Source organism: Cottoperca gobio, chromosome 19 (assembly GCF_900634415.1).
Source record: "Cottoperca gobio chromosome 19, fCotGob3.1, whole genome shotgun sequence".
Taxonomy (NCBI): domain Eukaryota; kingdom Metazoa; phylum Chordata; class Actinopteri; order Perciformes; family Bovichtidae; genus Cottoperca; species Cottoperca gobio.
The window spans coordinates 10,258,226-10,274,467 of NC_041373.1; the positions used below are offsets into that span (position 1 = coordinate 10,258,226).

The 16,242-nt window shown below is 44.5% G+C and overlaps 1 protein-coding gene across 2 annotated transcripts in view; it reads right to left on the reverse strand.

Annotated features, from left to right (window-relative positions):
• The window catches only part of dock1 (dedicator of cytokinesis 1), a 156,482-nt gene that overhangs the window by 1,236 nt on the left and 139,004 nt on the right, over positions 1 to 16,242 (reverse strand). For both annotated transcript variants that reach the window (XM_029455855.1, XM_029455854.1), the window contains 8 exons: positions 16,071 to 16,157; positions 14,177 to 14,353; positions 12,952 to 13,035; positions 5,424 to 5,561; positions 4,389 to 4,531; positions 3,856 to 4,054; positions 2,019 to 2,196; positions 795 to 946 (listed from right to left, as the gene is read on the reverse strand). In XM_029455855.1, the coding sequence (XP_029311715.1) occupies positions 795 to 946; positions 2,019 to 2,196; positions 3,856 to 4,054; positions 4,389 to 4,531; positions 5,424 to 5,561; positions 12,952 to 13,035; positions 14,177 to 14,353; positions 16,071 to 16,157 (1,158 nt within the window). The remainder of the gene's footprint in view (positions 1 to 794; positions 947 to 2,018; positions 2,197 to 3,855; positions 4,055 to 4,388; positions 4,532 to 5,423; positions 5,562 to 12,951; positions 13,036 to 14,176; positions 14,354 to 16,070; positions 16,158 to 16,242) is intronic.

Sequence of the window (16,242 nt, forward strand, 5' to 3'; positions counted from 1 at the left end):
GATGTTCCCGGCACAACAACGTTTTAATCAATAATGTTTGCAAATAAAACGCATGAAAACAGGCCGACAACACAAAATGTTCTTTAGTCATCCATCGGTCAAACTACTGAGTTATTCTTTTATCAATTTACCCAATATTCATGTGGTCAAAAATGACAGATTGGGGCTTTAAGATAAAGGAGATGTTGGAGTTAAACTGTCCACCAGCGTGCCCTTCTTAAGACACCTGAGTCAACGACAGACAAGGAGTAATGCTCGTCAATGACCTCACCTCTGTCTCCGATCAAGGACTGTAAATGAAGAGCGGCTGTCACTCAGCCTGTCCACGGGCCATGACATTGGATAAATAAGATTAGTTAACAGAGTGGCGAGGCGAGAGGACGGAGAGCGGAGACGCAGGGTGAGTGTGGAGAGACGAGCCGCTGATTAACAGCGGGAGAGCTCCTGATGGATGTGAGAGGTAAAGTAATCATCCAATCCATCACGTCTGAGCACCGGGCCGGCTGGGGGTGGGGAACAAGTATAAATAACAGCGGGGTGGACAGGCGGGCGTGGGCCCTTGCTGCTAACTGACATATGCCTACATTCTTCTGTGACACACATTATTACAAAAATACTGCACAAATGTGATACATTCATGAACACGCCCACAGTATCACAGGACGTACAGGTGTAGCAGGTATAGTGGAGGAGGGTGTCCCAAATGTCAAGTGTGTGTAGCGACCTCTTGTTTCATCATATAAGTGCCACGCATCAGTAAGGGGCTCCCGCTCAGCCCTAATTAAAACACCTACCCTCTGATGTGGCGGAGGTGGTGGAGGCGTCGAGGGACTCGTCAAGTCTTGATTATCCAGCAGGTTGCCGTAATCAGCGTTGCTGCCTTTCACCGGCAGTGGAGGAGGCGTTTCACCTTTGTCAGAACAGCCCATCCCGTTGAGCTCCAGACCTGTGCAAGAGGGCGTTCATCAGCTCACATCCATCATCAAACTACATCAGTGTTTTGTAAATAGTACGACTGGGAGCCAAAGAATAAATCGCATGGCCTATTTCTGGTGAATTCTCCCATCATTAAGATTTGATGTTTTACAGAAAGTAGAAAACAACTAAATAAAAATGAAATTTGTGAGAGCAAGACTCCTGCACACACTTCAGTGGCTCAACGCTTGACCTCGATCCCCCGAGCGTGATCTTGGCTTTGAGATTACACATTTGATAGCACTTTACTTACACACCCCTGATTCAGCATTTATACATGCACTGTATACATATATATATTTTTTTTAAGTTATATTTTTGGGCTTGTCATGCCTTTATGATAGAGAAGTGCAGATTGTGAAAGGGGAGAGAGAGAGGGAACGACATACAGCAAACGCCACAGGTCGGACTCAAACAAGTGGCCGCTGTGGGCAAGGACTAAGCCTTTGTATATGGGACGCCTGTGCTACCGGTTGAGCTACCGGGACGCCCACTGTATACATATTTAATAAATAGTTTACAATAATAATGAGGGGTTAAAATTAAGTGTCACCACTGATTTATAATGGAAAGCCTGTGTTACAAATTGAGGGCGTGTAATTTAAAAGGCTTTAGCACTTACCACGCAGCGAGGATAAAAAAAAAAAAGATGTTATTAGTTGCTATGCCATCACAGTTGCACTATTTGAGGATTATTTGAGGCATCTATAAACATCCTTGATAAGTGAGTTAACACACTGAGCCAATAATGAGCGATTCTAGTGTCAGCAGCCAGCCCTGTGACAAATCGCCAAATTTAGAGGTAAATGTGGGGTGCTGACAGCCGTGATTTGCAAGGCCATTTAAAGAAGTGTCGCTAACATGACTCATAGCGCTGTGTTTGGGATCAAACTCAGCATCACCGTGTGCACCACTGCACATGGTAACAGTGATGCAAAGTGGTAAAGCAAAGTCAGAGGGCGGGCAGAGCTCGTAGAAGCTCCAGCCCAAAGAGGAGAGAACCTCTTTAGTGAGCGTTTGAGTGCGAGTGAGATTGCTCGTACTGGAACCAGTGAGCAGGCTGAAGGAGAGTTTGCTCCGGGGGGTGATGGGCGGGGGTCCAGGCGAGGAGGAGGAGTTGGAGGAAGATGAATTGGCTCCAGGGGACACGGAGAAGCGGCGGTCTCCACCGATCTGGCTGAGAACTTGACTCCTTGGTCTCTGAGGCCGCAGGGGGCTGATCTGAGGGTTCACGCACAAACAAAGAAAAAGAAGAAGACACTGTAAGGGATTGAGTCGTTAATGAGGGCGCAAAGTAAAAGTAATTACACAACAAATCCATAAAACAGAAGTGAGAACAAACTTTATTATCTGGCAAGTGAGTCGAGTCTACGGTGAAATATAACAGAAGATCAATAAAAGAACATTTGTTTCCCCGTCTCCTCTGGGACTGTTGTGTGTGTATCCACGCGCTTATTAAGTCGGCTGTTTGTAAGAAACCATTTGGATAAATGTGCTCATTGTGTTGCAATATCTCATTTGTGGTTACAAATCATTGTTTGCACGCAACACCGTGCTCTCCCAGCGTTATTATGGCAGGAATTTGAATATGAAAAGATCCGTCCTCAGGGCTATTCCACACTGTAGGCCACATTAACAAACATCTTTGCAATCGGCGAAACTCAAACAGTCAGCCACAAGGGAGGCACTAGAAATAACAACACACTTCATTCAGGGATGTAATGCTTTTTCCAGAACACTAAAACACAAAACTGTCATTTGTATTGCGGGTAAAAAAGCAATTTTCTTGATTTACGTGTTCCAGATTATAACTTCAACTAAAAACGACTATATTTTGCAACTTCTCGGTAACTACTGGAGACCCCTGGGTGCTCTACCCTTGACCCCTGAGGCAAGAGGCTCCTATCACAAGCCAGACGGCTCCAGCGCTGCCAGGGGCCTCTCTGGATCCCATCGCGACCCTTATCTTAAGCCAGTGAGCATTCCCCACTGGGCATGCAGAACACAGTGATACCTCTCTGCTGTAATGGACCCAGCACTGGTGAAGAGGGACATGAACACAGGGGAGAGAGGGGAGGGGGAGATATGTAGAGTGCTAAGAGAAAAGGAGGGAGCCGCTGGGTGGTAGAAATGTAAGCCATGTGATGTAGAGAGGAGGAGGTAGAAGATTTGAGAGAGGAGACTAAAAGAGCCTGTTAAGAGATACACAATATGTCAGAACACCACATTCAACAAAGGCCTTCCAGTGATTTATATTGTAAAAAACAAAAATTGACATAAGAGTGGCGCTGGTGAAAAGTTCAAATTGTCCTTTGGGAGCTTGAACGTGTTCAGCAAATATGATAGTAACCGTCCCATTAGATTTAGATTATTCTTGTGGTGGTCTGATGGCGGCACTAAAAGAAAAAGGTCAGGGGTCACCTTTCCGAATGCCTAGGAACCATGAATATACTGGAATCAACTAGAAACAGTGGAACAAGGCTTCCTAAACATTAACAAGAAGAAGAAGGAGAAGAAGAAGAAGAAGGAGCAGCATGTTGATGCTTAATGGAAAGCACTGAGCTTGAAACGTTTTGCAATACAGAGCAGCTGCCAGTCCAAACCAATTTGTGTTCTTGGTGCCGATACGTGCCTGAAGTTGTGCCCATATTACATTCTCTCTACATTTTCTCCAGTTAACATCCCCCCGACTTTCTTCTTTGTGAACCATGAACGCCGACGGAAATTTATCATTGCTTGCGTAGGATAAGGGAGAAAAGAAGAGAGGCGCAGGAGAATACAGAGTGGTTCAGAGAAGCAAAAGGGATACAAGTTAAAGGAAAGAAGAGAAGGAAAGTAACACACAGGTGAATTCGTAGCACAGGTCACTTTTTTCATTACCGTCTCTGACAATATGACGGCTTCAGCGGGCTGCAGAAGGATCTCTGTGGTCTTCATCTCTTTGTCAAAGATCTCCTGGTGCTTACTGCTCCTCTTCTCCTTCTTCCTGTCTTTGCGATCCCGGTCAGGCTCATCGCGGTCCAGCTTGTCCTGAGACTTGGTGTGCAGCTTCTTTGGCAGGAGAGGCTCCAGGGCAAAACTGTAATGAAGACAATATGATAAAGAGTCAAGCAGGAATAACTGCAATAGTTAATACATATTAAGTTGTAAAGGACGTATGTGAGAGGTTTAGTCACGAACTCAACAATAAAGTGAATTAATCAAATAAACACATCCTCAGAAATCCTCTTAGGTTTGAAATGAAAAATGGAAATCTTTGAGGCCTGAGGCTCATCGAGATAACGACGACGGAGCTTTGAACGAGACAGTAATCAAAAAAAATATTTTCAAACTGCTGCTCTAATGGGAGGAACACAAAGCCAAAGAGGACGTTTGGTATTTTACGCCCTGAAGAACTGCAAACTAGGTGTTACCCATCTGAGCCAGGCCTGGAGGGTGAGTTGTCAGAGGAGATGGAGGTGACTGAAGCCACTGACAGCGGCCTCTGGGAGGAGGGCATGGTGAAGGAGCGCACCATGGAGTGAGGACGAGACCCCCGCCGCTCGTCTGCTGCCGGCTGACACCGCAGGAGAAGAAAAACAGAAACAATTCGGCTTAAAAGTCAGTGACTGCTTTGAAGTTACCTGTGCATTCTTTTTAATTTCTGATTTTACGGTCGTGAAGGAGGGGACAGGGAAAATAAAGATTATCCTAATCCTAAGTACAGTACAGAGCTTCAAACACGGCAACATAATCAAAAAGAAAGAATCCTCTGGTAACAGTCGCTCTAACTATGAACCCTTCTGTATTTAAAGGGTCTTTTTCCAAGCAATTATACATCTGATAGGATAACCTTATTATCAGCCTGGAGAGTGATGGCTTTTCTCTCGTTTGAAAGGTCACCACCCTCTCCCTTTAAATGGAGCGAGGGCGCCTTTACCTCAGGCAAGATTGAGGGAAAAGCTTGGCCAAGCAACAATTAAAACTGTAAAGGAGGAGAGAGATGGGAGGCTTGCAAACAAGCTGACTTCAGCTGGAAGTAAAAGCAAGTATGACATACATGTTTCTGAGTGCATTTGGGGGACTTAATGTAAAATAAAACAGGCAACTCAAAATCAGATATTTGCATCTCAATAAAGTATGTTAATTATAATTGTGTTCTTGACATCAGCTCTTACAAATGGCATCAAATGCTGTTAATTGCCGTCTTAATTATGTTGTTTATTTTCTCAAATATTATCTTCACGTCCTGGTTCAGACACTGACTTTGAAAAACTACATCATGTCTGAAAGGTGTGACGATACACATATTGCTATCTAATAAACTGTATATGTCACATATCCATTTCCTAGAAATCTTCAGCCAAACACAACAGAAGGAATAAAAGTAACGGCTGCAGATTCCATTAGTCCATTAGCTACAAGGCACTTTTCATGTAAGAAATACCCAAACAAGCAAAAGCTCTTACCAGGTTCTTCACCCCATACTGTTTCTCCACCTTCTCCCGCAGTTGCTTGAAGCAGGCCTCCAAGCGGTCGTGGAAAGGCCTCAGCGCTTCTGTGACCTTCTCTCCGTGGATGCGAACGCCTTCGGAGAGGTGCGGGATCTGCGGGAACAAAACATTAGTGTAAGAAACCTTCATCCGACATGCCCTGGAGAGACGCGAGGTTAGCTACACACTGGTTCTTCCTTCACCGGAGAGAATACGCTCCTGTCCCATCACGTACATACAGTTTAACCGCACATGACCTTCGGCCTCTGGGCTGTGCACACTCAGCACAAGCAGTGAATGTACTTGTATCAGTGCACAAAAAGGAAATACAGCTGCAACCTCATCCAGGTGGAGGTAGACTATAGAGACGACTGTTGCCATGACACTGCCTCCCTCTGCCTCCCACATCAACACATCACAGGTGTATTAAACAAGGCAAGAGAGCGTAGATTCACTACATGTAAAGGCATGTACAGCATGGGATGGATGCTTTTTTTCCCACCTCTGACGCAATTAGAGACGCAATGCACCCTTTGCAGCACACTGCTGCCTCCCTCACTTGCTGGTGAATAGCAAGATCTAAAAACATAACAGGAGCATCTCAGGTAGAGGGAGACAGAGGGAGACAGAGAGAGGGAGACAGAGACAGAGAGAGACAGAGAGAGACAGAGAGAGACAGAGAGAGACAGAGAGAGGGAGACAGAGACAGAGAGAGGGAGACAGAGAGAGACAGAAAGAGGGAGACAGAGAGAGGGAGACAGAGAGGGAGACAGAGAGAGACAGAGAGAGACAGACAGAGAGAGGGAGAGAGAGGGAGACAGAGAGAGACAGAGAGAGGGAGACAGAGAGAGGGAGACAGAGAGAGGGAGACAGAGAGAGGGAGACAGAGAGAGACATAGAGAGGGAGACAGAGAGAGGGAGACAGAGACAGAGAGACAAAGAGAGACAGAGAAAGACAGAGGAGACAGAGAGAGGGAGACAGAGAGAGGGAGAGAGAGGGAGACAGAGACAGAGAGAGGAGACAGCGACAGAGAGAGGGAGACAGAGAGAGACAGAGAGAGGGAGACAGAGAGAAAGAGAGAGGGAGACAGAGAGAGGGAGACAGAGAGAGGGAGACAGAGAGAGAGAGACAGAGAGAAAGAGAGAGGGAGACAGAGAGAGGGAGACAGAGAGAAGGAGACAGAGAGAGGGAGACAGAGAGAGGGAGACAGAGAGAGGGAGACAGAGAGAGGAAAACAGAGAGAGGAAGACAGAGGGAGACAGAGAAAGAGGGAGACAGAGGGAGACAGAGGAGCATAGAGACAGAGAGAGAAGACAGAGAGAGGGAGACAGAGAGAGGGAGACAGAGAGAGAGATAGAGAGAGAGGGAGACAGAGACAAGAGAGAGACAGAGAGATGGAGACAGAGAGAGGGAGAGAGAGAGGGAGACAGAGACAGAGAGAGGGAGACAGAGACAGAGATAGACAGAGAGAGAGAGAGAGGGAGACAGAGACAGAGAGAGAGGGAGACAGAGAGAGGGAAGAAAGAGAGAGAGAGAGAAGGGAGAAGAGAGAGAGAGAGAGAGACAGAGAAGAGGAGAGGAGGAGACAGAGAGAGGAGAGAGGAGAGAGAGGGAGAAGAGACAGAGAGAGCAGAGAGAGGGAGAGAGAGAGAGGGAGACAGAGAGAGAGAGGGAGACAGAGGACAGAGAGAGACAGAGAGAGGGAGAGAGAGAGGAGACAGAGACAGAGAGAGGGAGACAGAGAGAGGGAGACAGAGAGAGGGAGACAGAGAGAGGGAGACAGAGAGAGAGAGAGAGAGAGAGGGAGACAGAGACAGAGAGAGACAGAGAAGAGAGAGAGAGGAGAGGGAGACAGAGACAGAGAGACAGAGAGAGGGAGACAGAGAGAGGGAGACAGAGAGAGAGAGAGAGGGAGACAGAGAGAGACAGAGAGATGGAGACAGAGAGAGGGAGAGAGAGAGGGAGACAGAGACAGAGAGAGGGAGACAGAGAGAGAGAGGGAGACAGAGACAGAGAGAGACAGAGAGAGGGAGAGAGAGGGAGACAGAGAAAGACAGGGAGAGGGAGGGAGACAGAGAGAGGGAGACAGAGAGAGGGAGACACAGAGAGGGAGACAGAGAGAGACAGAGAGAGACAGAGACTGCTGAAAGCCCAGTGTCACAGTCAGTGTCAGCACGCTCTGCTGACTAAATCTGGGACGAGGAGGAAGCGTCATCCCTTAGGAAGCGACCCTTCCAGTGATTTTTCTCACATAAAATAAAATAATAATCATAAACCTGGTGTTTTAGTGCTACATGCCATCTTTAGGTGTGGAACATTGCACAATAACTTGCCAGAAAGCAGCTACAGTCAGCTGCGGTAATAACACCTTTTCTTTCCCCATGGCAACTGTAAACTGCCTAAACACCATAAGTGAGAAGAACTGTTGAGGGTGAAAGGAAAGCAGCTTATGCTTTTATGCTTATTAATAAGGTTTGAAACCGAAACTTGGTTCCAAGTAAGAACCAAATCCAAAGTTTTGTTTCGTCTCGCCACTATGGGAAGAGTAGTGAACACTTTAAAAAAAAAAACTTTTGCGAGCAGGCAGCTGACTGGCTGTATTCGCTGGCCCGGTGTCTGTTGGTCGTGTCGGCAGGTTGTCAGTGTTACAGTAGGGGACACCGGGTCAAATTGTAACATCTGAAATTGCACCTTTCAGAACTGTAACTGTATGCAATTAATTTACAGGTTCCATAAACCATATGAAGAGAATTGTGGATATGTGTAAAGGTTTTCATAAATACGTTTTTGTCCCTGTGAAATAAGCATGTGACCTGTTTTGACCCCCTCAAAGAAATGCAAAAGGCAGAACGGTTAAGAACTGAAATCAATAAGAAGAACCGGTATCGGAACCGGAATCGTTAAAATCTAAACGATACCCAACCGTACTTATGAATAAGTCAAAACTAAATAAACCGCATTAGAGGATATTTAATTCAGCATACTGCCTCTCCACAGCTGGCTACAGCTTCACTCCGCCTGCACGCAACGCTAATTCAGTTTTGTGATGCAACCTTTGGTAATAGTCTAACTGTGCATGTTTTATTTACACATGTTTCAACATATGGAAAGGCTTATATAATGTTGTAGCTTCAGGTTCTCAGCCATGTAACACACCGTGCCAATACATTAAACAGCTTCCTATGATAGGAGAAGCACATCGTGAGTTGACTTGAAAAGAGAGACTGAGCATGTGGAAAAGAATCCAGGATATTTCACTCACTGAATGTTAGTTAGTGTGCTGTGCTCCACAAAATCAAAGCTCTGACACAGAAAGATAAATGACAGAATGCTACAGACACCCTGCGAGGATTCCCCCTGATATTGAGCACCTTCATCATCACCGCTGGGAACTTTTGGAGGAGAGAAAGGGTGCAGAGGAGGAGGCTGAGAGAGAGAGACTGTGAAAGGAAAGAGAGGCAGAGAGGGGGGAAAGGGTTAGGAGTGAGGGAGAGGAGTCAGAAAGGACGAAGTGTTGTGAGAGGAAATAGATAAAAATGGGGGAAAAGAAGAGTGAGAGTAAAGGCTGAGACGAGATTTCCGTCTCTCAGGATACCCATATCTTTTTATAGACCTTAGGATGATGGAGTGCGACTGAGTGGCGGCATGGCAACAGAATTCTGCTTGATGGCTTCACAGCGATGAGCTTATTGTGGAAGACAACGAGGCTCAAGGTCGCATTCACGCTCACTAGTCTAATCACATATACCATGTTTTTAATCAGTCAGAGATATTACCTGTTAATATCAGATAAGTAGGCACTGAGGCACTAGCATGCATAGCTGCATTTAAAAAAGATTCCGCGCCAAAGGTTAGCATACAACGCTTACGAGTTATTTTATTTAAGAGTTATTTTTATAGGAGAAAAGGGCAAAGTTGGAGTGGCAGAAAGAAATCTGTGTGTGAGAAACTGAAATGTTAGCTGGGAAAGTCCAAGGCCAGAAGGTTGGTTTGTTCATCTTAGTCGGCACAAAGTCCACAGCAACAGTGTCAGCTTTAACAACTATATATATATATATATATATATATATATATATTAGAAGAAGTAAGACACAGTAAAGTCAATTAAAAAGGGTAAGAAAATCCAAGCAGTTGCCGAGTGTTAGCTTCTGAGCAAAGAAATGTGCCAAAGTAAATGAGTTGCTGTAAATGCCAAAGCTAAAGAGACAGATGCCAATTGGTGTCACGGCCTAAACAAGTTAGCCAGGCAGAAATACTTCCATAGTTGTGGGAAATCATTTATTGCAGCTATAAATGTGGCATAAACAATAGGGGCATCATGAACCCATAAAAGTTTATTGTAAATAGGGAGCAAACTAGACAGAGCAAAGCAACAGATAATACAATTGAGACCGGATGTTCCTCTGCGATATGATCAACGTTGCTCGTTCTCTGCACTCGCAGAACACATAAACTGAAGTGTTGACGCCTCATTGTGCGTCTGCATCCCATCATATTTCCATGCACACCACAACTTTTGAACTAAACATTTCACGACGCACTTTGTGAGGCATGCTGCGATTACAAATGAAGCCCCGACTGCATTGACGCAGCCGAGAAGAAGTATGAAAGAAATGGTGTTGCTGCAGATCAGCAGAGTCTCTCAGAGCCTCGTGTTTTTAGCTGACTTCTGCCCCTCTGCCCCTCTACCCCTCTCGAATGCACAGAGTTCTCTGCCACTCCCTAGGGTGCTGGACGTTTTCTTTTGAGATGCTGGGTATTAAGGCTTTGCTGACATATTGAGACCTTTCATGAAGATCACAAAGGTCTTAGAGACGTACAAAGCCAGTGAGGAGTCAGACAGAGTAATAGGCGCGGCAGACTCTGCTATATATATATATATATATATATATATATATATATAAACAAGATGAAAGGACCAGCAAAACACGTAATCAAAATACACAATAAAGAAAACAGAATTGTCACCGAAAGATTATGATGACAATGCCCTGGTGAAGTCTGCCTTCTGAGAGCCGGTATTCAATGTATTGATCGCTCAGCTGCCCTTAACAACCCTCAACAGACTGGATCACGCTGCAGTGGGAAGTGTCAGGTGCTAATTTAGGCAGCTGTCAAGAGATTCTGTTAATTATATCCAGATATATCACAGAAAACTGACTTTATATTTGCATGGGAGCGTTTTCGCGATACCTAATTTCCTGATTTCCAGTTGCTCATTTCCTCTCTAATTACTTGACGAGGACAATGGGTATTTCAGAATAACAGTGCACACCGGCTCATTTCGAACCGTTTAGTTTGTTTATTGGAGCAGGCGCTCCTTCATTTGTCTCATTTAGAAGGATTCAAGACGCGACACAAACAAGCATGCTGGCTCTGGCAAGGAGACGGCGGATGCCATTTCAAATCAACAGCTCTCTGCCTTAGTCATGTCTTTAAAGCTTCCTTGTGTGGATGTTTTGGCGTGGGCTCCGCAAAACGCATTACTTCTTCCTCTAAGACACGTTTCTGTGATGATCGCACCCAAACAACTTCAATCGTGTATTTTTGTGCTTCTTAAACACTTTTATGTTACAGCTTTGATGTGAAGGACGTATTTAACTGGGCACAGCTGCCCAGATAGGGGCAGCAACTTTATTTCATAATGGTGTGACTGGGATGTACACGAGAGCTGTTGCTCATTAGCGCTGTGCATTGCTACATTTTTCAAATTGCAGTGAGTTTTCAAGCTGAAATCTCAAATTGATGCCGAGATGGATTGGGCTTTAGCGTTGCATTGGAGCCAGCGCAAAGCTTTTAGACAGAAACAGACATTATTGTTCTTTGCTTGGAGATGGATGTAAAAATAACTTGATAGGTCTTAAAAGGTACAACCTAGTTGAAGACTTCAACCTCGTCAGATATAATGCATTTGTCACATTCTCGTCTTTCCAGGAGCGACGCGTTTATTTTTAGGTTCCCCCTCACCTGCTTTGACTTCTACTCCAGTCAGTGACACTCTACATTTCCTCATGTTTACACAATCTGTCTTCATAAAAATAAATAAGGAAAAACGAGAGCTACAACTTATATGGGGAATAGTAATTATAAAAACAGCCTTACAGCTAAGGAAAAAAACAAATATGCGAGCAGCGTCACAAATGACATCAAATAAGAAGCCAATGTATTCCTGCGTGTCTTCTAGAGAACAAAAGGTTTTCACAAACACAAAATCACTTTTCATATTCGGAGGAGTTCCGCCAGAGATGCAGAGCACAGAGTTGACCTATTTTACAAGAACGGAGAGGGGAACAACTATTGCAAATTCAATTAACTTACTTTTCCCTTGAAACTAGCGATAGGAAGCAGATACAGAAACTGCTCCAATCTGTGCCCAATTCCTTGGTGAACCATAAGGCAGGGAAACCGTGACTTCCTGATTATTAAATTGATCCTTAGTTCAGCGAGAGTCATAAAAGAAGCAAAACAAAACAGAAAACCCACAGTGCAGCTTTATAATATCCCGAAGGGAGGACGTTTTTGTTATTCCACTAGAAAAGCACAGACAGCCAGGAGTTTATTAATCAGAGATGAGCCACAAATGAGCTAAAGATCTGTGGAGTTTCACAGTAATCTGTTAAACTGCACACGCTGTGATGTATTCCAACAACATGTGTGTATGCGCATTTCTCGTCTGCTGTGTGTGCACTTCCTTCAGGCTCGGAGAGGGTGCAGAGCTCGCGGAAAAACACCAATACTGATCTCACGCCGTGTGTTCACACTGTGGAGCATCCTCCCTAACTTCAGAACGTTTGCTGCAGCACTCTCCCTACCCATTATCTCCACTGAGCTCTTTAACACACTTTTCCCCTGCTCACTTCAGTTACTGTCATTGGACACTCTTGGCAGTGCACTCACAAGTTCTTGAAAATATATTATATTTTAAGCTGTAACCTTTAACAGTTTTTCTTTCGGGTTTTTTTGCAGCATAATCGCTTTAGTAAGTGGAAAACATTTCAGATATAAATGCTGTAATATACAGAACAGAACAAGTATACTTCAGCATTCAAACTGTCCACTGTGCATGTGAAACACTCCGCCCGGCATCTACAGGGTGGTGCATGACTCCCTCATTTCTGGTGCCGTTTCCATTAACAAACTCAATAATAACTTAAAGCGTAGTAACTGGACACGATGCTTTCAGCACCTCGAAGGCCGAAGTGAATCAATGCAAATGAAAAAAAGCTGAAAGGCCAAGTGGCATGAATTCACATTTTCATGCATGTCATGCTACTCCGTACCATCTCATCACACTCAGTGTCTTCCTCTGCTCTATACATGTACCACAGAAGAAGACATACTATGTAATAGGATGAAAAATGTCATCTTTTAAAGTAAACAAGGCAAAAGGCAATGACCCTCTCCCCTGACAGCCTGGTGCTTTACAAACCACAGTATGATGCTTTACTATGATCATATGCACTCCACATAGCTGAAGATGAGCATTATGAACTTCAGCCTCACCTGCCAGGCGATGAAGTCTTTCAGTTTCTCCAGCTTCTCAAGGTCCTCTGTGTGTTCCTGTACGTACTTATCATTGAAGAAGGCCTGGAGAAGAGGGAGAGGAGACACGTGGGTAAGTACAGGCGAAGACAGGAGGCACAATCTGAAAGGTTTGTAATATAAATAAAATGAGAAACTGGGGGAGAAAAAAAACCCGACAAGTCAAGGGAGACAGCATTGGGAGGGGCTGTTAAGATGAGAAAAACTTACAACGAGACATCCGTCTCTCCTCCATCACCTGCACTATTTCCCTGAGATGGAGTGACCCGAGGGCAAATAATTCACGTCGTTCCTCCTCTGACTCATACTGCATCGTTTCACGAGGTTGTGATATATACTATCACTTTTTTAGTTTATTTATCAAACAGAAAGTAAAAATAGTTTCCCTTTCTACAGGAGTCGCTATTGTGTTACGGTGAATAAAGTGTGCAGCTCACAAACCAGTGAGAACACCAGACATGTGCTGACTAACAAGATACATCTTGTGTTCGACATTATGGGAAATCCACTTATTCACTTTTTATATCAGGGTAAGAGGAGATTGACAGCACTTCCATGCCTGTATGCTAGATATGAAGCTGGAGCAGTAGGTGGTTAGCTTAGCTTAGCGTAAAGAATGGAAACAGCTAGCCTGGCTCCGTCCAACATGTGCCTATCGGTACGGCTAACGCTCACTTTACACATACACGTCTCGTGTCTTTACAACAACTGAAGTGTAAAAAGGACGTTGCATGTTGCAGGGTTTATGTGCTGGTGCAGTGACTTCCTGCCTCTGCTGAAGTAATGTAAGGTGTGCAATGAGCTTTAGAGATGCTGGTAGGTGGATGTTGTTACCTTAGGAGAGAAGCAGGCTAGCTTGCTTACAGTCTTTATGCTAAGCTAACAATTTTTGGCTCTCGCTTCGTATTTAGTGGACACGATGTGTGTTATGTTCTTCTCATCTCAGCCATGTTTAAATAATACGATAGTAGTACTGCTAACAGCAATCTAAATCTTAATCTATCTCAATCTTAAATCTAAATCCTAAGAAGCTGGTAGCATGACAGTCACCATGGAGATAGAAAACCTCGATGATTTGCAGTTAACACCACAGTGTTCATTTCAAGACCTCTACACCTGTTTATAAAGGACCTGCTGAAACCCTGTATAGAAATAGAATTGAATCCAGATTCCTTATGTTGACTACCTTCTCATAGTTGGTAAAACCCCCCATGACAGCTGGGTCCACAATCCCATTGAGCAGCATGGAGAGGGGGTTGATGGGAAGGTTGGGGTCGTTGAGATGCCTCTGCACCATGCTGCTGATCTTCTCATTGGTCAGCTGCATCGTTTCCATGGCGTTCTCCAGTGGACTGATCTCCTCCTGTGCAGCACAGTAAATGAAGTTGTCATCAAATATTCTCAGCTTCTACTCACCCGTTTCAGAATATATATATATATTTATACATACATATATCACCACTGTAATCCCTACAATCAAGTGTAAACATTTTGTGTTCACTGACTAGGGATGTGTTATGAGAAGATGGGCTTTGGAACCCTTAACTATGCTCATAAATCATGTAGGGTAGAGGAGCAATTAATCATTTTCCACCGCGCCCAAACATGAACTTGCAAATGTCAAATGAAGATGGATAGTGCATTGGTGTACGGGAATTTCACTTCCCATGTCAACATAATATACATTCTGAGAAAAGATGAATAAAATGCTTGGAAATGCTGACATTAATTCCACAACTGTGTGAAAGAAAATTCAATCCATGTAACTCCACGTGGAGGCAATATCATTACTTTTGGGTGGAGAAAAAACCCCCAAGCTTGCTAGTAAGAATTTCAGGAGTGGATTGTTGAGTAAATGTCAGACCAAAAACTAAATAAAGACGTTGTGCCAGAGAGACACATCTCCAATCTGTGCTAGCATGTCTCAGGACAGCTTGGTAAAAAGCATTGTCAGATTGAAGGCTTTAGCTTGGTGAATCTCAGCCCGGTCATTAAGCTTTAAATAGAGAGTCTAACCTCGGGGACCTGGCCTCTCCCCGGCTCATCTGGAGGCCAAGCTGCTTCTGACAGTATGTTCCTACCCAGCCTGAAGGAAGAGGCCTCTGCTCGGAATTAGTGTGGCAATGGAGAATATTACTATATGGAATTGGGAGTTAGGGGTGTGGGGGAATACAAATGTTTGTAATGAAATGATTGTGCTAAGGATGTAGCCACCAGAAGAAACATTGTGGTTTGCTAAATGTCCAAGCTGCCTGCTGTGTTGGTGCCATGTGGTGCGCTTTGATTGCGATGAATGCTGAGTGAGCAGACTCCAGTTTAACACCTTGGCTAAAGATAACCTCCGAGAAGTGCCCCTTTCACCAGCGGCACAGACAAGAAAGGGACTAATTAAAGCAACAAATAAAGAGTAATTGATTGGGCCACACTAAGGCTGGATCATCATGCTAAGTAGAGCATCAGTTTGAGACGAACTAATGACAAACTAAAAAGGAATGAGATGGGTGTTTTGGCTCTAAGTGACACTGTAACCTGCTCTTTGTGCTCAAACTCATATTACTGCCCTCATTACTCCACACTCCCTCTTCCAGCAGACAGCATCCCAGCCCAGAATGGGGACACCAGACCAGCGTTTTAATTAGTCAGAACTACAGAGCTAAAATAATGAAACTTTAATGCAGTTTCCGTGGGATGGAGTGGAAATGTGCTCGCTCCAAGTGCATCAGTAAACACTTAAAGTCATTTGTTGCAGCTGTTAGAGCATCCTGTCATCAACAGGGTTTTTTTTTTTTTTTTAATACAGCAATCCAGGTATTTCTATTACAGGAAAATCAACTCTCCTCAAGTTGTATTTGTGCTGTGTAGCTATTTCCAGTGGATACAGTCTTTAAGGAGTGCTTGGCAAATCAATGTGAGCCCTCTGGCAGAGAGAGAACGTGCCCCGTCGTCAGTCCGGGGAGTGGCATGCCACACGGCTGTCTATACAGCTTAAGTGGACAAATCATATCGATTGCCTCTGAGCAGGGCTGCAGATCCTCATCTGATTAGAAGGCCTGCCTGGCACACAGGTCCTTCATACTCACTGTGGAGACTGACTTGACTTCAAACCAGCGCAGGATGCCAGGAAGTTTGTATGCTGTCGAGTACGTGGTCCTCTCGATCCACATGTTCTGTTGACAAAATGACAAGAGACACACAATCAGAGCACAGCTCAGAAATCAACTGACACGACACATGAATTGGTTTTGTGTCAAA